Genomic DNA, 23,962 nt, shown 5'->3' on the forward strand with positions numbered 1-23,962 from the left:
ATATTTCATATAAAAGCAGTTGCATGATATGTAGTCCTTTGCAACTGGCTTTTCCACTTAGCATGGTGTTTTCAAGGTTCATCTCATTGTAGCACATATCAGCCCAGCTCTTAATTTTACTTAACCAGGACAAACACTTGGTTCTTAATTAAAAAATGCTCTTTCTTTAGAATCTGTATATTCATTTTAGATTCACAAACTTATTCTCAGAATTGGGTAGTAATACTACCTTTAAAAAAGATCTATGTGCCTTTAAAAAATATAATCAGGAAAAATTTTTCTCTAAAAGTAAGCAGGCCCTGAGAGCTCAGTGACCACCTGTCTTTGCTGCCAACCAGTGGGAGAGGAGCAAGGAGAGTACCCGGCAGAGACCCGGGTGCCTTGGCCAGATGCTTCTGGATTGGTCAGAGGTGCGGCTTTCTTCACAGGGGTCCTCAGAAGCCCAGCACATCTTTGCATTGCATGCTTTTCAGTTTTATCATTTAAACTTGTCATCTCTGGGGTCTTAATTTTTCTCCCACTTTTTTTCTTTTCATGGAATAGGAAACTTAAATTCAGAGAAGTAACTTCAGATGATACTGTCCAGTAGCCCCAGAGGCAAATCTTGAACCCAAGTGTTAAGATTCCAAATGGAAAAGTCTTTTTTGACAGCAGGCTGCATCTGTTGGTGCCTCTGCCCACTACTCAGGGTCTGGGTGTTTCCAGAAGTAGGAGTAGTTTCTGTGCCCAGTTTCCTGGTGATCGAGTGTAGGCAATTGGAAAGAATAAACACTTACAAATCTGCTCACTGTATGAAGTATTTAGTGATATTGAATAGCACAATAATACAATAAAATCAGAAATGCAAATCCCTCAAGATGCCTGAAAATTTAATGTTTTTGCTGCATGTTTTGTCATTTGTCTAATTTTGAGTTCAGTATTAAAAGTTAAATAAAAATATAAAAAATATAAAAAGGTTGAATACAAATATGAATTTTGGTATTTTTTTCTTTCCCAGACAGGTATTGATATGTCCACAGTGTTGTGGCCAACCTGGAGAAAGAGTAAGTACTTCTTAATTAGGAAATGGAAATATTTTAGTTTACTGCTGTCTTTGGCTTTTTGCTAAAAGAAAGCACCTGCCTTGATAGTTAATCTCCCTCTGGAGATCATCGTTCATTAGACCTCCTATCATTGTCTTTTACATTCTCATAAAGCAGATGTGTTTAAGTTCATTTATCTGCTGGAATAAATTGGTGTATTTCAGTATAGAAGAGATTTGAATGTCGTTTGTGTAACACTATCAAATAAATATTTGTTCATGAAGGCAGTGAAGATAGCTTTAAGAGATTATTTAAGTCTTTCACCCTCTATTAAATAGACAGGCTGCCGGGCATATCTTCATGTAGCATCTCAGGCCTCAGCGCTGAGCTGTGTCTGGCCCCCTGATCCTGCAGTATGCAGGGCATGAACCAGGTAACAGGTGGGAAGCCTGTTATTAGTTTTTACAGTATTGCATTAGTAGTTTTAATAATGATATCATAAAAATTAGTCTTGACATAGGTTTCTTCATTGAATTGTATCTGCTTAAAGACCAGAGAAGTTGCAATTATTTGCTAGCTCTCTATTTAAAATAATATGATACTTTGTCCATTGAAATGCTAAACCTGGAGATTTAAAAAATATTACGCATAGTTCAGGATTAAATTTGTCATTTGTTAGATTTTCCTCAAGTGCTAAAGTTCTTGACATTCTTTGTAGAAATGCACTTTGATATGTGGAGTCCTCAAATGAAGGAACAGGGCAGTAATTAATAACTGGTCCCCCTTCCCCTAGACCAAACGGGCAGGCCTGTGGTGGGCTGGTGCAGTCATTCTGTTGACTTACTTCTTCCTCAATGTGCAGGAAAACCAAGGCCAGAAACAAAGCTCAGTCAAACACTAAGAACATTTGTGCAAAGGCAGGTAGTTACATAAGCATTTTCTGGAGATTTGCAAAAATGAGGAAGAATGCAGATGTGGAAAAATTACATTTGTACACATGCAGACTGATTTAAAACTTCAGAAAAGGATTTCTCCAGCTTAATGCTATTAATGTTTGTGGTTATGTAATTCTTTGTTGTCAGGGCTGACCTGGGCAGAGTACGTTTGACCGGTATTTTTAATAGTATTTCCTATAGTAATGACAGCCAGAATGCCTCCAGATGTTGCTTAATGTCTCAGAAAGGATAAAATCACCCAAGTTGAGAAGCACCGGCCTGGAGTGACATAATCTATAACCTACAACTTCTGGAAAATTGTAGCTTCTGGAAAATTGAAGAACTTTGAATTTTGCACAAGTATATGTATTTAGATGCATACAGAAATTAATCTGTTTTCTTTCCTTTATTTCCCTACTTTCTGTGGGACCTTGATTTTTTTTTTTTTTTTAAATATTCCGATTGCCTGTAGGAATGTAAGACTGCAGTTCTCCTGGGCTTTCTGTTACTCTAAGGTTAATGGCATTTTATACTGGTTTTTTTTTTTTTTTTTTTTTTTTAAAGCAGTACTAAGAACAAGAACAACAAAACCCTAAACCTTGTGCTACTAGAAAAACCTGTGTTTTCAGGTAAATAAGCTCAGTGATAAGCAGCTTTATTTAGCACATTTTGACCATCACATTATTCCTGCTACACATGTTCTCTGGTGTATTTTATGTAAAATGTGCTAAATTGGATGTTAAATAAAATCTCACAGAGCTTCAATAACTGAGCTTATCTTTCTCATGGCAGATTTTCTAAAGAAATCAGTTCTGGCCTGGTGGAAGTAATATCACCCCCTGAAAGTTATTACCCTGACTTGACAAACCTAAAGGAGACGTTTGGAGACTCAAAAGAAAGAGTGGGGTGAGCTGAGTGTCCTTTAAAGTCTTCCATTCTGTGAGTGTGGGAGTTAATAAATGTGGTTTCTGTCAATCAAACCTGCAAAAATTTTAGGGCTGGATTTGCTAACATACTCAAGATCATCTCATGAAGCCCAGGGCAGCTTGTGAGATGTATTCTGGAAGTTTTCTTAGTATAAGCTTTTAGTTTACTGTGTTTTCCTTAAACTGGCTTTTGGAATCACTTCTGTTATACATTTTTAGTGTGTTTCTATAGGCTTCCAGGAATTCACTGAAAGGTCTAAATATTCTACATTTAATTTTTTAACATTAAATATGTATTTATTTATTTGTACTTACATTCAATACATATTTTTAAATCTGTACCTGTATGTAAAACACAGTCCTAGGTACCAGAGTTCCCTAAAGTATGATTTATCTAAGGATTAGTTCATCAAGACATTCAAATGTTACTTGAACATTTTCTGTGGTCAAGGAAGTTTGGAAAATATTGGATTAAAATTTCTTTTTCTTGGGTTGTGGATGTAGCTCGGTGGTAGAGTGCTTGCCTAGTATACGTGATGCCCTGGGTTTGATCCCCAGCATGGTTTAAAAAAAAAAAAAAGTTTTTCTCAGCAAATGTTTTTGCTGCTAGATGTTTCAGTGTCTCTAATGTACTAGCATATCTCCAGGAAAGAAATATGTGCACAGTTTTTCCCAAACTTACTCGACCTTTTTTTCTTCAGGACACCTTGAAGATTGGTGTTCTTAGGAATGTATTTGGTGTATTTAATGCTGCATTAGAGAAAAGAGAATTTTCTTTGACTCTTGTGTTATAATAAAAAACTTGAGGCTTATACATCTAATCTTACTTTGTTAAATTTCAGTCTGATTCCTAACCTATTTTTGAAACTATTTGTTTCAGATGGAGAACAAAGCAAAACTTAGATTACTGTTTTCTAATGATGTATGCTCAGGAAAAGGGCATATATTACATTCAGGTAAGTGTGGCTTTTCCTTTAATGTTTTTCACGCTTCTAAAGAAGAAGTGTTATCAAGGGTGTATAATCATTAAAGCAGGAGGTTTTGGAAGCACATCCCTCCTCAGATCTGTGTAGTCCTAATTATATCTCAGAGAGAGCAGGATCCCCATGGCAATTGAGGACGTGGGCTCTGGGGTTCCCAAGTGCAGCATGTGTGGCTCCAGCTCCTGTGTGGAGGGGCAACCTCACTATGTCTCGCTTCCTCTGAACTCCATTCCTCCATCTTCTTTCCTCCTTCCTCTCTCCACTGTTACATTTTTTTTGAGTGGTCTCATGGTAGAGTAAATCTTTTTGAAAGCCACAATACAGTTACATTTATATTGAAGATAATAAATTCAAATCCCCCCCCCCCCCCAAAGCATTGTGGCCCTAATGCTATTCAAGCAGAAGAATCCTGCACTGTTGTGGGGTTTGTTAACCTGGTAGGCAATAGCAAAGAATTCTAGGAAACTCTTATTTCTTCAAATCTAATTCTCCTTAATGATAGGCTATTTTGTTCTGTGGCCAATGTATACATTGTACATTACAGTTAAGAACTTGATGTAGGGAACTTTAAAGTGTCCTTATGTTGCTTTTAAAGTTTATTTTTTTCAGTTTAGCTCCTAGGAGAGAATTAATGGAAACTTAATGCCTTTTTTTTTTTTTGGTGGAGCCTAGGAAGAATAATTATTTAAGAAATTAAGGATAGGATGGGGATGAGAGAGAGAGTAGTAAGGCAATGTTTCCTAAGGAGCAGTGAGTAAGCTATGGTGATAGTGGCAGCTGTGAGCTTGCGTTGGTTGCCTGCTGCCAGGCTGTCGTTCTTTACGGTTTGTGCTTATACTTATACCATTTAATACAGCCCCTTTTAGTCTGTGGCAAAAACACATAACGTTAAATTTACCGTCTGCACCTTTCCTGAGAGTACAGATCGGTAGTGTGAAGTGTTTTACATTGTTGTGCAACAGATTTCTAAGACCTTTTCACCTTGCAAAGCCTACAGAGACTCTATCCAAAAACATCAGTTACTGTCCCTCCCCCATGTTCCTAGTCACCTCCTGCTACCCGTGATTCTGTGACTTTGACGGTTCTAGGTGCTCCATACTAGTGGAGTCACCTGTTGCAGCATGTGGCAGGGAGGACTTCTGTTCTAGAGCCGCATGATGTTCATTGTGTGTTTGAGCCGCATTTTCGCGTCAGTTCATCTGTTGGCCTGCTTCCAGCTCTGGTTACTGGGAATGATGCTGTGGTAAGCTGGAGTGAGTACCTCTCTCTCCACAATTTGTTGGGATTCTTTTGGCTATATACCTACAAGGGGGTTGATGAGTCATTATTGTGCCATTTCTGATTTTTCGAGGGACCGCTGTAGTATTTTCCATGGTGGCTGTGCCAGCTCACATTCCTGCCAGCAGCGCACAGGGCTCATTTTCTCTGCCTTCTCACCAGTACTTGTTATTTTCTTCTTTTAGTGATGGTCATTCTAATGATGTGGTCGCATCTGGTTGTGGTTTTGATTTTCATTTCCTTCATGATGTATGATGTTGAGCATCAGCTAATGTGCTTGTTTTTCATCTGTGTGATCTTTGAAGAAATATTTATTTAAACCCTTTGTCCATTTTTAACTAGGTTATTTGATTTTTCCTCGTTAACATTCCTTTAAACATTCTGGGTGGTAACCCTTTTTAGAAGATCTGCAAATATTTTTTCCAGTGCGATTGTGGAGCTTCCACTATGTTGTTTCCTTTGACATACGAAAGTTTCTATTTGCCATAGTCTCATCTCTCCACTTTTGATTTTTTATCTAGACTTTTGAAGCCATATCCAAAGTACAGATGCTGAATCCAGTGCCTAAAGCTTTCCCCTATGTCTTCTAGGAGTTTCATAATTTTAGCTCCTTGGTTGAAGTCCAATCCATCTTGAGTTAATTTTTTTTGTAAATAATAAAAAGTTTGGGTCCAGATTTTTGTTTGCATGTGAATATCCAGTTTTCCCAGAATTATTTGTTGAAAGGACTATCTTTTCCTCATTGTATATTCTTGACACCTTTGTGGGAAATTATTTAGCCATGTATGCATTGGTGTATTTCTGGGTTTCCTATTCCATCTAATTGGGGTGTGTGTGTGTGTGTGTGTGTGTGTGTGTGTGTGTGTGTGTGTCTGTGTCTCTCTACCTACCTAGGTAAGCAGATAGGTATCTGTCTTTATGTCAGTACCATGTTGATTTGATCACCATTGCTTTGAAATCAGGAAGAATGAGACTTCCTATTCTGTTCTTTTTCCAGATTGGCTATTTGGAATCCTTGGAGATTCTTTATTTATTTTTTATCTTTTTGAGATTTGTTTTTCTATTTCTGTGAAAAATCTCATGAGAACTTTGGCAGGGATCTTGTAAGGTGTAGATTGTTGTAGATCTTGTAAGGTGTAGATTGTTGTAGATCTTGTAAGGTGTAGGGTGGTGCGGACATTTTAATACTAAGTCTCACCAACCACGAGTGCCTGGGTATCTTTGCAGTTATTTTTATCCTCTTTGATTTCTTTTAGTGATGTTTAGTAGTTCACCAGAGTTCTTTTACCTCCTTTATTAGGTTTATTCCCAAGTGTTTAATCCTTTTTGATGCTTTAGGAAATGGGATGGTTTTTATTTTTGCATTGGTCATTGTTGGTAGACAGAAATATGATTTTTGTGTGTTGATTTTGTATCCTGAAACTTCTGAAATCATTTATTTGTATGGTTTTTAATGTATTCTTTAGATTTTTCTCTATATAAAATAATTTCATCTGTGGATAATGCTAGGTGTACTTCTTTACTAATTTGAATACCTATTTCCTCTTCTTGTCAACATGGTCTAGCTAGTATGACTAATTGTGATGTGAGAATGGGCTCCCTTTTGGTTCTGATCTTAGAGGGAAAGGTTTTGGTTCTGACCTCAAGGTGTTTGAAAGTGTTCTCTCTGCTTCAGTTCCTTGGGAAAGTTTGAGACAAATTGGTGTCAATTCTTTAAATGCTTAGCAGAACTCCTAAGTCAAGTTCTCTGGTCCTAAGCTTTTCTTTGCGGGGAGATGTTCTTTTAGATTCATTTATTTTATTTTTCATTATTACTGCTTTAATCTCCTTGTTATAAGTGTGTTCAACTTTTTATTTCTCCATGGTCAGTCTTGGTAGGGACTTACCTGACGATTCTAGATTATCCAGTTTGTTGGTATATAATTATTACTGGTCATCTTTATAACCCTTTTACCAGTTGTAATGCCCTCTTTCATTTTTCCTTTCCTGTCTTCTCCCCTTCCTCATCACTTCCCTCCTCATCCTTTCTCTTTTTTCTCTTTCTCTTCTTTTTTCTGCTTCTCTTTTTCCTGCTTCTCCTCCTCTTCCTTTTCTACTGGTGAGGTCTTGCTCTGCTATCCAGGCTGATCGTGAGCTCACAATCCTCCTGCCTCAGCCTCCAAGTAGCTCCCCTTTTCATTACCAATTTTAATTATTTGAGTCTTCATTTTTTTTGTTTAGTCACTCAACCTAGAGTTTTATCCGTTTTGTTGATCATTTTTAAAATCCTTGCTTTTTTGTTTTATTGATTTTTATAATAATATATGGTGATTCCCTTCTCATTCCTCTTTGTGTATATCTGTTTTCTTTGTGGTATCACTGCAATCACAAAACCTCTTAAAGTTATAACCTCTTAAAGTTATTTAAACTGATAATTTAACTTCAGTATAAAATTCATGCTTCTTTACATCTGTCCCCTTGCCTTTTGTTATTCTTTGTCTCAATTATCGCTCTTATATTGCTCATCTGTTAATAGATTTGTGATTACTTTTATGCTTTTGGTTTTAAAAATTCTGTATAAGATTTAAAATGACTTATGCAACTGCATTACCTTACTGCAGAATTCTATATTTGTCTGTATATTTACTTTTGCCAGGGAGCTTTATATTTTTGTAGTGTTTGTTGCTATTTATCATTCTTTCACTTCAAGCTGAAGGATTTTCTTTATCAGTAAGAAACCTGGTGCTGAACTCACTCAGCTCTTATCTTGGGAAGTCTTAACTTCTCTCTTGCCAGGTATTCTTGTTTCATTGGTTATTTTGGTTTTAGCATTTTGAATATACCATCCTAGTCCCTTCAAGCCTGCAGTGTTTCTTCTCAGAAGTCTTCTGACACTAATAGAAACTCTCTTGTATATGATGGGTCACTTTTCTTACGCTGCGTGCAAGATTTTTTTTATTTTTATTTTTTGACTTTTGACTTTTGACAGCTTGATTATGGTAGCGCCATAGTCCTGGAGCTCTACCTAGTGTCTGTCTGTGGTACTGCAGCCTCTGGTGCTAATGGACAGCCTTTGTTCTTGGTCCTTGATGTGGTGCTCTGTTCTACTCCCTGCTTTGATTAAGACAAGATAAAAACCAGTCCCTTGAGATATATATCCAATGTCTTACATTTTTTAGGGATACATCTGCTCCTTTCTTGATCCAGGGAGAATCAGAAGTTGGGAGTCCTTTGCAGTCACACGGTACCACACCCAAGGGAGGGCTTTGAATGCACCAATTTTAAATCTGTGTCTGTGTGGGGGAGGAAGCAGACTTGGAATTCCCTATTCTACTTTCTTGCTGATGTCTAATAACTCTCTTACAGTTACAGGATCAGACTGTACATACTGTCTGATAGCCTGTTTTGTTATTTTTAACATTTGTTAAAATGTAATTTTTAATTATTTCTTGAAGTACCATTATCCAGATATCATCTTATTGCTGATTGTTTCTAAATTTTCAGCTCTTACTAATAATATGAATTCCATGAATTTTCTTAAAATTATTGTATGTTCCCCAAACTTATGCCTCAGGAAAGAGGAAATTGCTTTATATTTAGTCTTTACAATCTTAAATTATGCAGAATTCTGTTAATGAGGTCAGATGACCTACCTACAGAGTATTAGTGTTAAAAACATCTTAGCCTAAAAAGTCCTCTGATATGTTAGTTTATGAAGGAAAGAGGTCACCTGGGAACATCTGAAGTATTAGGATGAAGGTCGAGGGAGCAAAGGAATTTATTCTAGACCTTGCTGTGATCCCCTAGGAAAGTGGCTTCATGGTTACAGGAGAGGGGAATGTCATACTCAAGGCTTTCAGAGGCTTCCTTTAAAAAGGCAGCAGAGTTGGGCGTTGCTTGGCACCACAAAGGACACACACTCGAGGGGGTCTGGGAATGCCAGCTGTCCTGGTGTTAGGCCTGCAGCTCAGAATGAAGTTTACCATGACACTGTCATTCCTGGTTTCATAAAGTGCTTCGTTGATGACTGGAAGACGGTGTCTTCTGGAAGACGGTGTCTTCTGGAAGACTTACATGGTTCTGGAACTTCATGGGGTGCTGTATTCTCCTGATACCTCACCTGTGAGGTGGCCCCCCTGACAGTGGTGCTGAGGTTGGCAGTGGGCTCTGTGTGCCCGCCTCATCCTCCGGAGAAGCTCCCAGGATCCACTCTTCTGAGGGTTTCAGTCTCCACTGGTGATCTCTCCCTAGATTATTTTATTAAAGGTTCTCAAGTGGTAATTTTCTACTTCACTGATGTTCCTTGAAGCCGAGTTTTTCTATAAAGAATTTTCTTTTCTCAGCTATTTGGTTACTTTGAAAAATAGTTCAATAAGAAAAGGCAGAATAAATGCTTGATTCTGTCTATTAATTTTATTCTTACCAATGCTCACATTGGTACACCATTGTGATAAAGAAGAGCCTCATAGGTTGGCTATTATTTCCTTTCTGTAAGTTCAGGATCTTTGATCACTTCCTTGGCTGGCCCATCTTGCTTGTTTCCTTTCCCAGATCAGGAATCGGTCACTTTCAGGTGCCTGCTCCTCTCAAAGGCATGTGATGGCTAAGAACATGATCTGGGCACTTGAGATGCTGGTTGCTGTTGTGTCTCTGCTTCTAGGACTTGGAGCAAGGAAGAGGGTGTTTTTCAGAGAAAGAAACTGCACAAGTGTGTATTGATATTTCCAGTTCAGATGTGATTAGAGGGTTTTCATTTAATTTTTTATACTTCTTTTCCTCTTACACTGAAAGTCTTGGTTTATAATAGCATGATTGATCCTGATATATTTTTTGCTATATAGTGTAAAATGGTTTCTAGAATGATTTCAAAATATTAATATCACTACTAACAATAAGACTTCCAAATGCAGTTTGAACTTTCTTTGTGCTTACTTCCCCATAGAATAAATCATGGTGTGTATATATAGTCAAGTATGGTTTCTGGAAAGTCACCTGAGTGGTTCTTTATCTTGTGTGACCGTGGTGCCAACTTGATATGAAACTAGGTCCGTTTGTTTTGGCTTATATTCAGTTTTTAGAGTTTTCTTTTTTTTTACATAGAGCCCTGCATTTCAAACTCGGAACTTTTATAAAAGAAGGTACGGTCACCAACATCTCACTTTTATCCCTCTTTACCCTGGTTCCTCCCTCCCCTATGGGTGCCCACCACTAGTATTTTTTTTTAAAGAGAGAGAGAGAGAGAGAGAGAGAGAGAGAGAATTTTTTAATGTTTATTTTTTAGTTTTCAGCGGACACATCTTTGTTTGTATGTGGTGCTGAGGATCGAACCCGGGCCGCACGCATGCCAGGCGAGCGCGCTACTGCTTGAGCCACATCCCCAGCCCCCACGACTAGTATTTTTTTAAAAATATTTTTTAGTTGTTGATAAACCTTTATTTTATTATATGTGGTGCTGAGAATTGAACCCAGTGCCTCAAACATGCCAGGCAAGTGTGCTACCACTGAGCCAAAGCTCCAGCCCCCACCACAGTTTTTAGTTTCTCATTCTAGCTTTTAAAAATTTAAGCAGGTATGTGTTTAGAGCATTCCTCTCTCCAGTATTACATTTGCATAGTGTAAAAACAGTATTTTGTATCTTGTTTCCTCTGTAAACTCACAGTCACTAATGAGGCACATCAGTCTTCATGGTGGCTCCTGCCATGAGATATTGATGTCATTGAAGTACTCTGTCCACCAACAATCTGTCATGTCTTCAGAGCAGCCGTGTACTCATTGCCCCCAGACTGCAGGTCACCCAGCTGTGCTTCAGCTGGTGTGAAAGGAGACTCGAAAAGTCCAAGAACTACACCACACACCAGAATACCACTCGAGGTTTATTGTCAGAGCATGGAGCAAACTGACAAGGCTGTCCCTCTGAGGGGAGCAGAAGTGAGTGTCACTTACAGAGCATCTTTATAACCTGCAGGAGCAATTTCACAAGCTTGCTTTAGGGGTTATGTCATGGGCTGGGCTGGGGTGGGGTGGACCCTTTAGTAGGCACACGTTCTGTGGGAGGCCAAGCAGCAGTTCCTCAGGATCTCTAGATAAAATGGCTCCTAAATCGAAACCTAGGACTCCTTAGATAAAAGTGGCCCCAACCTGAAATGGCGGATCTAATGCCAGTGTTGACCTGATGCCAATAAGGTGACTTCATATTGATACATCCATACGTAGGATACTAAACAACCAACAGAATCAAACTGTTGATCCACAGCTTGGATCTTAGGGAATTGTTCTGAATGAGGAAGCTAGTCTCAGAGGTTACATAGCATGATTCCATTTACGTAGCCCTCTTAAGGAGGAGACAGAACTGGGAGGTGGAGAGCAGGCCCTGGGGGCCCAGGTCAGGGAGGCGGCCAGCTGCAGTGGGTCTTAAAGGGCTGGAGGGGATCCTTGCCATGCATCTCTTCTGTGTCCTTCCTGTGGGGCATAGCCATTCAGGCATGAGTGGAGGTGTCTCTTGTTGCCAAAAGCAAGGTTGAATGTCACTTGGCTCTGTGCTTTGCCTGCCTTTCCCTTCAGCCCCTCTGGGCTCCAAGGAAGTAAAGCTGGCGTCTTTCCTGTTCAGTGATGGCCTTGGACTCATCACTAGTCCACAGTACAACAGAAGCTCAATAAATAGTTGGCAAGCCCATCAATAGCGTACCTTTCCAAACACTGTATTTCTTCATAGATAGGAAGAAGAAAACCTGCAGTACTGAAGTACATGAAAAATCAAACACTAAGACAATATTACTCAGGTAATGAGAAATGGTAACTGAAATCAGAAAAGGAAAAATATTCTTAGGCTATTGAAAGGAAAGCGAGGAACCGGGAGACAGGCAGCAAGAAATGAAAGATGGAGACTTGGCAGAGATACACACAAGAGTTTGTGAGAGCTGACAAATAAAGGCCATCTCTCCATAGACGGAGAGAGGAGGCACAGGCTTGAGGTTTGGGCTTTTATGGTGGGGGGCTCAGGGATTAGAGCTGGAGTGTCCTAATGTGGGCAGTTAAGGGTGGGGCTGGTATGAGGGAGTGATGAGCCTTTTTCAGAAAGGTCCTTGGGCGGGAAAGCCTTAAATGGTGGCTGTCATTTAAGATGGACACCCACATGCTAAGCAAGGACCTTACAGATATCAAATATTTTTGTGGCTTTGATATTTGAGGAAAAGGTGGGTATGCAGCTCAGTGGTAGAGCGCCTGCCCAGCATGCACAAGGCCCTGGTTGAAACCCGAGTCCTGGAGTCCTGCCAGAAACAGAAACAAAATGAAGTTTGGTAAGAGGAGACTCTGGGGAGGAGGGCTCTCCACAGGCCAAGGTCCTCATTTCTGTCTTTTCTCTGGTATTGGCCAACACTCCACACAGAGAGTGCGCTGGGCACTGGCAAAGCCCAGGGGAACTAGCACTCTGTGAATTGCCACAGCTCTCAATATTTTGTAGGTGTTTATTAATATAAAAGGAACTTTTAGGGATCTGTTCTACAGGAATGAAATGCACTAACATATAGGTATAAGCGTAAGTATTGCAGCATTGTGTGGACAACAACTAGGAAACAACCTGAATATCTGCTTGTGAGCAGAGAAGAACTGAATAAACCATGAGACATTGTTAAACTAAATGACTTCAGTAGATGTTTATTACTTGGTAAGATACTCATGATGTATTAAGAAAAAAAGTCAGTGTCATGGTATGATCCTTTTTATAAAATTGACACAAGGGATGGTATGGGAGTCAGCTTTCCGTTACTGTAACAAATACCAGAGACAATCAGCTTACAAAGAGAACAGGTTACTTTTGGCTCACAGTGTCAGAAGTTTCAGTCCATGGCAGCTTGGCCCTGTTGCTTTGGGCTCTTGGCAAAGTAGAACATCATGGTGGAAAGTGTGCAAAGGAGCAAAATTATTGACCAATGGCAGCCAGAAAGCAGATCAAGGTAGAGGAGGGGCCAGTGTCCCAATAGTCCCTTCAGGGCACACACCCAGTAACCTGATTCCTTCCACCAGGCACCTCCTAAAGGCCCCACTACCTCCCATGGTGCCATGGACTGGGAACCAAGTCTTCAACACGTGGCCTTTGGGAAGTTAGTAGATCCAAACTCTAGCATATGGGAACCTCATATATTGGTCTGTATGTGCATTCAGAAGGTGTCAAATGCATGTCCACCCAACTTTTCACATAGGTTAACTAGCAGGGTAAGGGTAGAGAAGGAAAGCTGCTGGCTTTTCTTTAACTCCATGACTAGAAGCAAAAATTCAAAAGTACTGCAAAACTTATTTTCCTTTGAAAGGGGGAAAAATAGTGTTAAATCTTCAGCATCATAAAAGAACCAAAAGGGACCTGTTGATGGAAAGGGACAGTGATTCCCATAGAAAAGGAGTGATTTAGTTGAACCGCAGTGTGTCTCTTCCATTTTATTTTCTGAATATGTTTAGTGAAGTCTAGTTTTTGTATTTTCATTGTTTTCTTGACTTTTTTTCTTGACCATTGTTTTCTTGACTTTTCTGATGAAAGTATGCTTGAGTTTTTCCATAATAATGTCCTATCTGCATCTTAATTTTTTGATTTATTAATATGATTGTTCAATTTTCTCTAGCTTGAAGATGACATTATTGTCAAACAGAATTATTTTAATACTATAAAAAATTTTGCACTCCAACTTTCTTCTGAGGAATGGATGATTCTAGAATTTTCCCAGCTGGGCTTCATTGGTAAGAAAAGTATAAGATTTATCTACTTTTCAGAAAAATAATTGATTCTCAGAATCTTAAACCAATTGCTTTTTTTTGATCCTAAAGTTGCTTTTTTTCCCCCTATGGGAATAGATTGTTTTTGAACATATGTCAGTTTCTTAGTATGAAAAGATGAAAGTCAGCCCCAGACAGAGTTTGGAGTATCCAGAGACCAACACCGTGCCAGCCTCCATCCTAGGAGCATGTCTGGTTTCTTCTCCTGATACCCAGCAGTTCCGTCGTCACCCCAGGATTGGCATTCAGAGAGGGTTCCTTTTTAATCACTTTGTTTTTTTCATTAATGGCTTGGGGAACTCATTTAAGACCTTTTAGGTTTAATATTCCTAAATTAGCCAATGAAGAGAATATGCTTCAAGTTTCAGACTTGAAGGAAATTTATGTGTTTTTAAAAAGTACTCAGAAGACATTTCACTTCCGATGTTATTTTAAAAAGTTAGGTCTTGGAACCTGGATCTCTGACCTTGTTGGTCACTCAGCTCAGAACTTATTTAAGATTCAGAAACATCTTGTGAAGGTTTTATTAAAAACACAATTGGGATTCCTTTCCATTATTCTTTTTTATTTATTGATTTAGATAATTTTCTTTTTACCTAAACCTCTCTTGTTCCTTTCTTTATAGGAAGAATCTTAGTAAGACATGAAAGAAGACTCTGACTTGCTCTTTGACTCCTTTGAGCCAGTAGTGATAGATTTTGTAATAATGTCAGGAGGTCACTACTTCTGTTTATACCCAGGTGACAGCTTGAGCGAGTAGATGCCTAGCTAGAGCGAGTTTGTCTGTTCTTGATGGTGCAAGTGGGAGATAGGGGGATTTGTAGCTGAGAGCACTAGCTTTGATCAATGTACTTAGTGTTCAGATTTCACGTATGATTTTGATGACCTGTTTCTTTATTGCAGCTATTGACTGGAAGTGTCTTTTCAGGTAAAATGTTCCAAGTGCCAGACCTCACTCTGATCGTAGAATTCATATTTATGTTCTATAAGGAGAAACCCATCGATTGGCTCCTGGACCACATTCTCTGGGTCAAAGTCTGTAACCCTGAAAAAGATGCAGTAAGTTAATTCTGCGGGAGGCGGGTGGGAGTTGCAACTCTGTATTTTGTTCTGAATGAATGTGGCTTTTGTGGGTTTTGGGGAGCCAGATTTGGCCAGTGAGCAGTTGAATGAGGCAGCTGGGAGAAGGCGGTGTTTCCACTGCTTGTGGTCTTTCCCAAATCGGTGAAAATTTCCAATGTTGCAAAGACTTTTAAAATATTGGGAAACCCCATGAAGCAGGGAAGCCTGTCGCAGGACAGTGGCCTTTCTCTGTTCTGTTGTTATTGGCTGTTGATACTGATCCCACCTGTCCTGTGGGTGTTTCAGTTTGTTGTCGTCTTATTCTCTGCCAATCCTCATTTTCCAAATACTTTGGGGACAAATCAGACTCTATCTGGAATAATGAATAAGATAGAAGTAATACCTATGCCAAAATAATAAGTCAAGGCACTTCTGGTGTCTGACTGCAAGCAACATAGCAGTGTGCTCACCTTTAGGATGAGGGTGGCAGATAAGTAAGTGAATGACAGCTTTTGTTTCAGACACTCAGACAGCAAATTCTTTCCAAAATTCTTAGTATAAAAAGTAAATAGAGGGCTGGGATTGTAGCTCAGTGGTAGAATGCTTGCCTTGCACTCCTGAGGCCCCGGGTTCGATCCTCAGCACCGCATAAAAATAGATAAAAATAAAGAGATTGTATCCATCCACAACTAAAAAAAAAAAGATTTATTTCCTTGTCCAATTTGAATCATACCTCTGGGGGAATATAATTCTTCAACTTTTTATGTATTTGGTGTAAGCATAATCAAAATATAAACATGTCAATTCTTATCAATTGTAACACATAATGTTGAGTGAATATTCTAAGCCCTGTTGTTAGGGGGTTGCCTTATTTTTGTCCTGGGAGGTTTGATCATCCTGCCTGCTGGTTTTTAGGACTCTGCCTTCTGGGGTCCTTGAGATATTGTTGCATTCTCTTTGTTTAAAAAACCAACAATAAAACCTACAAACAATAAATTCTTAGAGCAAATCATGGACCACAGAGAAGTAGTGGAGTATCTGTGAACTTTCTAACAGTAATTCAGCATATAAATTGATTTGAACAAACCATTTTTAAGATATAGGCCTTAACTTATATGTTCTGTGTGACTTTCAGGATTTTTTATTATAGGACACAAAGCTGTTCACCACCTTCACCTTCCAACAATGTGTGCCTCTTAGTACTTGCAGATTTTTTATTTTATTATCTGATTTAAAGATATTTGGCAAATTCTTTATTATATTACCTGATTTAAAGATATTTTGGAACCTCCAAAGTTGGTGCATTTTAACCTTCAAAATTAAATCTTTATTGACCTGCCTTGAAGGATGGGTGAAACCAGCCCTCTGCTCTTCCCTTAGCTGGGCTTATTGTTACCATTTTTTTAATATTTATTTTTCAATTTTCGGTGGACACAACATCTTTATTTTATTTCTATGTGGTGCTGAGGATTGAACCCAGCACCCCGCACATGCCAGGCGAGCGCGCTACCGCTTGAGCCACATCCCCAGCCCCTATTGTTGCCATTTTTAAACCCCGGATCATGGCCTTTTGTCAGGTGTGCAGCAATCTCTTCACACCTCAAAAAGGACCATAAAAATCACATACTCTGGAATTGTGATTTCAGTGTTCTTCTAAAGGACTTCTCATTTTTCCAGATAAGGACAAGGTCTCACTTTATCAAATAACAATAGCACTTTTTTTTTTTTAATATTTAGAAACATTGTGATAGACAGAAAGCAAACCTACGCATTTGCTTCAGACCGTCCCTTTTCCAACACGTTGGTCTGCATTCATCACTGTCGGGAAAAATTCAGAAACTCACGGTGAGTGATTTGATTGGATTTTCTCATGATGTACCATTTGTAGTTCAGTGTATAGCTGGTAATTTTCTGCATGTGTTGTTTAATTGCGTATCTCTTTCCTGCTAGGATAAAGATTACATGAAACCATTACTTCTCAAGATCCATGTCAACCCTCCTGCCGAGGTGTCTACTTCCTTGAAGGTTTACCAAGGACACACACTGGAAAAAACGTACATGGGGGAGGATTTCTTCTGGGCCATCACCCCAATAGCTGGAGACTACATCTTGTTCAAATTTGATAAGCCAGTCAATGTCGAAAGGTCAGTGACTGTTTCTTGTTTTTGATGCAATGAGTACTTTTTGAAAATTGGAAGCTGGACATTTTGGGCATAATGTTAGGAGACTGGGTCTTCTTTAAACCTTTGGCTTGGGCAGCTTCCTGCAGTGTGGCTCCTTCAGGGAGGGGAGCTGCTCCCCATCCGGTGGCAGTCTGGTTCTCTGGTTTGTTTTATTGACACCGGTGGAGGAAAGGCACTCCCTGATAGGGTGGCCCCACTAGACCTGTGCTGATGCTGACTGGCTGGCTGGGGCAGGTGAGCCTTGTCCCTGTTTCCTGTGCCGTTGCCTGGCGTGCCACCCCTAAGTGGCCTTGGAGCCCTGTGGCATGGCCTGGTGAGTGCGGAAGCCAGCTCCTGCTCAGCCTTTGCAGCACTCTTCCGTGTTTGGGTCTGAAGGTTATCTTGCCGGGCTGTGCTCCTCCTCATCCTTAGGCCGACAGCAGCCTTTGGAGGACTTTTGCTTCTGATCCTGGTGGTGTTTCCAGGTTGCTGGCTTCTCTGGCTCTGAGTCTAGAACATATTAGTTGAAAGAAAACCTACCGTCCAGCCTGTTGTTCCCTGGACCCCCGATCCCTCACGGGCTGATCTTCTCGCTGCCCTGGTCTTCTCGAGTCTGACAGAGTCCAGGGCTTCAGTTGGGTTTAGAGGGAGGAAGAGGGAAGCTACCTGCATCTCGCCTTCCCAAGTGGAAGTCCCAGCGAGCAATTTGCTTTTGAAATCAGGAAAAGAAAAAAAGTTATTTTATGTATTGTGTTTTTATATATACATCTATGTTTTCTATATATAATATACTATTTAGCAAATGAAAAAGTGTCCATCAAAAATCTGATAAAGAAATTACATATTGGAGGTTAAATTTCTTTACAGCCAGTATTTTTGCAATAACCCTCTGTCAGGTAATTTTGACCTTACAGTTATTTGTGGTTGAGAGGACAATATAACGTAGTGACACAGTTCTTCTGGAATTGTGGTGATAGGAATTTCCTACTGTGTGTGGAGCCCACCCATCCTAGGACAGAGAAAAGGAACCACTCCCTGATCCCTGCAGTGCATTATTTGCTAAGGGGGTGGGGAGTTGTAGTTGTCATTATAGAAATGATGCATTATAAAAATACTTCCAGATTGCATATGTGTTCCTTATTAAAAAATTTAAAAGTGTGAAGAGTCAGAAAAAAAAAAATCCCTACCCCAAAGCCACCGTCATGGCTGGGTTGGCACGTTGTTTTTCTTGGTACTCCTGCTTTGGGTCAAAGTCCACGGGTAATTTTTGATTTGTATGTTTTTCTGTTCAGGTCTGTCCTGAGCATTTCAGTGACCACTTAACACCCCATCGATTCCTTCATCCATTGCTAAACTTCTAGTTGGTTTGGAGTTGTTCCACAGTGAATTGTCACCTGGTGAGCATCTCTGACTCAGTCTAAGCTCCAGATCACATTCACGTGCTCTTAATGTGGCTGCCCTCGCCCCAGCTTGGGCCTGTTGAGCAGATAGTGAAGGGTCTGTAGTTGTATGATCAGTGTTCCAAGTCAAGGTGCCTTCTGGAAAAGCAGCCCCACCTGCAGCCCCAGCAACGTGGGATGCCCAGGTGGAAGGATCACTTAAACCCAGGAGTTCATTCTGGACAACAGAGACTGACTCTCTCTCTCTCTCTCTCTCTCTCTCTCTCTCTCTCTCTCTCTCTCTCTCTCTCTCACACACACACGCACACAGACACACACACACACACACACACACACACACAGGTCTTTCTCATGGGAAAATGATAGGTATAATTCTGTGTGTAGTTTAAATATCAGTTGTCATCACAGGTGATTTTTGCTTACAAATACCCTTTTGTCAATCCTGTCATCACCTGTAACTTACACCTGGCTGATTATTTTTAACACTCGGGTGCTTTCTTGCTGGTTCTCATAAACTCCTTGAAATAGTGGAAGGTGGGAATATGTGTAGTAGGTGGAAGAAACTCAGAAAACTAGTGAAAGTTACTCAAGGGATCAGATCTCTGTGACTGCTAAGCCTAAACTTTTAATCAGTCACTGTAACTAACCCTAAGTTAGGTTTGTATTGAGATATACTTCCTGCTTCCTATCTGGTCCCATTTCTCCCACACTTACAAATACCCACTATTTAGTTCTGAGAATGTCATACTCACACCAAGTGTGTGTTAGGTTTATCTCAATATGTCGTGTAATTCATGATTTTTCAAATGTTTGAAATAGTGACACATGATGTTCAGGGTTTGGAAGAAGCTCTTTTTAGTTTCATTCTCCTAATACTAAAATTATTTATATTGGCTACAATTAGTCTTTGAACTTGCCGTGACTAGCACTTTTCGTATGAAAACTTTCTCTAATAACCAACACACATTCTTCTGTCGCATTTCAGTTATCTCTTCCACAGTGGCAACCAGGAGCACCCAGGAGATATTCTGCTCAACACAACTGTTGAAGTTTTGCCACTTAAGGTACAACAATTCCTTCCTCTCTCCCTTTCCGAGGAATTAATCCCTGTAGCCTTGGTGTGAGGCTGTTCTTGTTAATGAGATAAAAGAACATCTCATGGTCTGTAGGACTCCAGTGGGGGGTGATCTAAAATTGTCTTGAAATATTGAGCCCCGGCATATTGGCCCATGTCCTCATTCACAGAGCCTTCATTTTGTTTTCTGTTGGAAAATAATGTGGACATTTGTTCTAGGGAAAAAAAAGACTGTTTACTTCAGTGTTTATTTGGAGTTTCTATTTTGAGTCTCCAGATACCACTGGGCATTTAAGTACCTGTTGGTGAATATACAAAATCAATTTATTTTTCTGTTAGAAATACCTGGTTTCTTCCAAGTCAACACACGTTCTTGACTGCTGTACAAGATTTAGTGTCTAATTTTCCAGCCATCAATATTTTATATCCAGATTCAGATGATGGGTAAACAAAGCACCTTTACTGACCAGTTTTTTGGTGACTGACACTGCTCTCTGGAGAGAGCTGCACCCCAAGTGCCACTTGAGTTTGTGAAGACATTGTCATGACTCACGTCTGTTTTCAATAGAAGCAATTACTTGTAAATTAATACTTTGGTTTTATTTCAGAGAGAAGGTTTGGAAATAAGCAAAGAAACCAAAGACAAACGATTAGAAGATGGCTATTTCAGAATAGGTAATACCTACTTTAGTACAATGTCTTTTATTTTTCTGAACCTATTCCTAAAGTAATTTCAAACTCTTATTAGCTGTTAAGCAACTTGAGATGGCGATTACCAGTGTGGGTTTGGCATCCAAGGCACCTTCACTGCCCCCCACGGGCCATGTCATTGCTGATCCTCACTGACAGCAAGTCTGCGGCCACTGCCTCTTGCCCTTTGCCTCTTATTGGTCGAACTCTGTTACTGAGCCTCAGGTCTGTGTGGAGATGGCCAGAGACATTGGGCAGCCATCGCCACCTGTTCTGAGCACCTGTAACACCGGCATTTCTTCACTGGCCATTGCCGTCCTTGTTATCTGGTGGCTGAACTTCTCCTTTGGAGTCATGCTCTACACCCCCTCTCCCTACCTGAGAGCCCCAAGTTGCCCCATCTGTGAGGATGCCCGTGCCCTCTGTGTCTATCTCAGAGCTGGGGCTGTGTTGGTCACCTCCGTGATGGTCCTGACAGCAGTGTGGACCTTGGCAGAATCTTCAGTGACTTTCCCCTGTCAGTCCTTAGCCCCCATCCCCCTTCACTTCTTGTCTCCTTCCTCTTAGGCTTTGTATCTCCAAACCCGAGGCTGCTGTTCCTCCAGTCGGTGCCTCCTGCCCTATGTGCAGCCGTGTGGCTGTTTCCTCTGTCTCAACTGATCCTCTGTGGTTTCTCCTCCTGATGAATGCCTCCTCACTTCTGTTAGTTTTCTGTAGCTATGACAAAACACCTGTGGAAATCACCTTAGAAAGAGAACATTTTTGTTTGACTCACAGTTTTGTAGGTTTCCCTCCATGGTTGGTTGGCCTATTGCTTTAGGGCCTATGGTGGAGGCATTAGTCATGGTGGGAGTGTGTGACGGAGAAGCAGGGAGAGAGATTGGGAAATGATGGCTGTCCCAATGTCCCCTTCAGGGGCACGCTCCCTGTGACCTAACTTCCTTCTACTAAGCCCTACCAACTAACGGCCCACTACGGGGTGGCCTCAGTCTCGGTCCCCCGGACCCTGGTCCCAATGGAGGTAGTGGAGGCCTGGTTTGCTTGCCTTTGGGTAGAGGACGTGTCGTCCTACAGTGTTTCTGAAAATAATTTTATTGTTTACTTGTCTGTTTAGATTACCCTTTTTGAAAAAAGAATTTGACCTCTTTGACTAACTTTCCACATTGTTATCCCAGTTGCATTTGTGGGACACTAGAGGCCTGTAACCAGGAAGTGTTCCTCCAACAGGATGGAAAGCCCTGGGTCCCAGTGCCTTAGCAGGTGCCTTAGACATGGTGGTGTGCATTATAGATCTGTAGGGCACAGTGTTTCCCAAACACGTGGCCTCAGGCTTGGAGTGCTGTTTAACAGCAGAGTTGAAAGACCCCAGAGAGCTGTCACTAAGCCTTCGTAAAAGCAAACATGAAACAAAAACTGACGACACTTAGGCTGAATTAGAAAACAAAGCCTCCCCCTCCCCCAAAAGGCAAATTCACCTGAAAATCTTGCTCTTGCCAGTGAGTGGGAAAGGAGGAAGCAAACAGGAGTTTGGCTCAAAGTAGAGGAACGGTTGGGCTGGAGAGGATGGGGCGAGCGTGCAGGAGGGTGGAGGTCTGGGAGGGAGAGGACCTGCCCACGAGCCAAGTCCCCAGTAACCAGACCCAGAGTTTAGACAGACAGGCTGCTGTTAGCCAGCAGGGGCAGGGTGCAGGTTTGGGTGAGCCTGTGCAATGCGGGTGGAAAGGCGGGGAGGTCACCTGGTATCTGGTAGCTTTGGTCAGGAGTCATCAAGCCAGATAGTGGCATTGGTGAACATGGCCACCAGAATATTTCTTGATGAGAAGGTGGCACTTGGCACTGGCTTCACCAGTGGGTGGGACCCGGGCAGTGTCCAGGAAAGAAGATTGACTCTTGAGCTGACCGCTTTCAAAGCCGACTGCTGGGTACAGAAGCTTTTATTCTGCTCTCCTATTTTATTATGTAATTGAGATTTTCTGTAATAAGTAAAAGCAAGAGAATTGGGGAGTGTTTGAAACAGCTGTGGTGGTGAGCAGAGGCTGAATTAAGAGAACTGAAAGCTGAGGAGCCGGGAGTTCCCAAGTGGGTCAGACCCCCAGTTGAGAGTGGTGAGCGTAGGCCAGGCTCTGATCTCTCCCGGCAGCACCAGCAGGCCACTTGTGACCAGACAGCTGCCTGGGTTCTGGCCTGGAGAGGGCGGTAGAGACAAAAGTGTAGGGATTGAGGACGTTGGCGAGATCTATGAGGAGTGAGGGACTTTGGTGTCTTTGAGGGACTTTGGTGAGAGAGGCTGTGAAGACCCCAGGAGACCAGATGGGAAAGCAGCGATGAAGGCTCTGGAGGTGTCGGCGCTCCAGGAACCTGTGCCTCGGGAGCCGGCGGCAGGGAGCTGGAGAGGGGGAGGCTGCGGTCAGAGAGCCGTGGCTGAGCTCGTGAAGTCAGGCCAGGCAGTCCCCGTGGATGATGGGAACTGGGGCGCAGCCTGGAGAGCGGCACCAGAGAGCTCAGGTTCTTCCCATTAGAAGTCTGATGGCACCTGGGAAAGGCTGTCACACGTGAGCAGCTTGGATGCTCTTATCTGTATGCTTTTTCTTCTCTCCTTGTAGAGACCTATGAGGACTTTGATACCAGGATACTCGAGGTAGGCCTGCCGAGCTCAACTCCCAGGGTCCTCTGGAGAGGTTGCCGGGGTGGGGTGGGCAGGAGGAGCTGAGCAAAGCTGTGGTCACAGTGATCTCTCGGACACAGACTCAAGTTCAGGGAGGAATTAACACAATTTGAAGTTCAGTTCCTTCATGTTGGTGGTCCCCACTGCTGCCTTGGTTTTTAGGGAACTATGAAATTGAGGTTTGTGAGGGGAAAATTCAGGAGCAGAATTTGGAGATTATGTTAAGTTCCTTCTTTCTGGAGCTAGAGTGTGCTATCTGGTGGCCTCTTGTGGAGCTGTACACCAGTTGTATCTAGGACACACTCAGAGAACAGGTTGGGAGGAGCAGGGGCAGGGGCAGAAAGCCTCAGGTTATGGCCAGTGTCCAGTTTGACTAGGGCAGTGGTCTCTGGGCTGCTCACAGATCCTGTATCAGGTGTACTTGACCCACCCTTCCAGGGTGGTTCTCCAATGGTCAGTGTTCCTTTGAGCTGGCACTGTGCATTTAATCAGTGTTTAATAATGTGGAACAGAGCCGGGCGCGGTGCACAGCTGAAATCCCAGTGGTTTGGGAGGCTAAGGCGGAAGGATGGTGCGTTCAACAGCCTCAGCAAAAGCAAGGCCCTAAGCAACTCAGTGAGACCCTGTCTCTAAATAAAATACAAAAAAGGGATGGGATGTGGCTCAGTGGTCATGTGCCCCTGAGTTCAATTCCTGGTACCTCCCCAAATTGTGGAATAATTTATATATCAAATTTTGACAAAGCCTCTCTGAATAAGTATATTATTTCTTCAATATCAGTTATATTATGGAATGCTGAGGGCCATTGCCAAGTAGGAATGACGCATCGAAATTTCCTTGCCAGCGTACCCCATGTTAAATGGAAATTCGCTGTGACATTGCATGTGTCTTTGAGAAAGGTGACCCTGCTCAAGGACCAGGGTGGATCCAGGTTTAAGGTGTATATCCTGCAGGTTTTAGGAAGTATCCCGGTTTAAGATAATTTGGGTTTAAGGTGTTCCCGGTTTAAGACAATCTGG

General features: G+C 41.4%; 1 protein-coding gene across 1 annotated transcript in view; it reads left to right on the forward strand.

Moving 5' to 3' along the window:
* Nucleotides 1-23,962, forward strand: part of LOC144251269 (alpha-1,3-mannosyl-glycoprotein 4-beta-N-acetylglucosaminyltransferase A-like) — a 110,775-nt gene that overhangs the window by 63,355 nt on the left and 23,458 nt on the right. The window contains 10 exon segments of the mRNA XM_077794310.1: nt 998-1,043; nt 2,750-2,863; nt 3,764-3,839; nt 13,739-13,853; nt 14,818-14,948; nt 16,689-16,796; nt 16,902-17,095; nt 19,499-19,577; nt 20,197-20,263; nt 22,882-22,916. Of these exon segments, the coding sequence (XP_077650436.1) occupies nt 998-1,043; nt 2,750-2,863; nt 3,764-3,839; nt 13,739-13,853; nt 14,818-14,948; nt 16,689-16,796; nt 16,902-17,095; nt 19,499-19,577; nt 20,197-20,263; nt 22,882-22,916 (965 nt within the window).

The sequence above is a fragment of the Urocitellus parryii genome, assembly GCF_045843805.1.
Source record: "Urocitellus parryii isolate mUroPar1 chromosome 12 unlocalized genomic scaffold, mUroPar1.hap1 SUPER_12_unloc_3, whole genome shotgun sequence".
In the NCBI taxonomy this organism is placed as follows: Eukaryota; Metazoa; Chordata; class Mammalia; order Rodentia; family Sciuridae; genus Urocitellus; species Urocitellus parryii.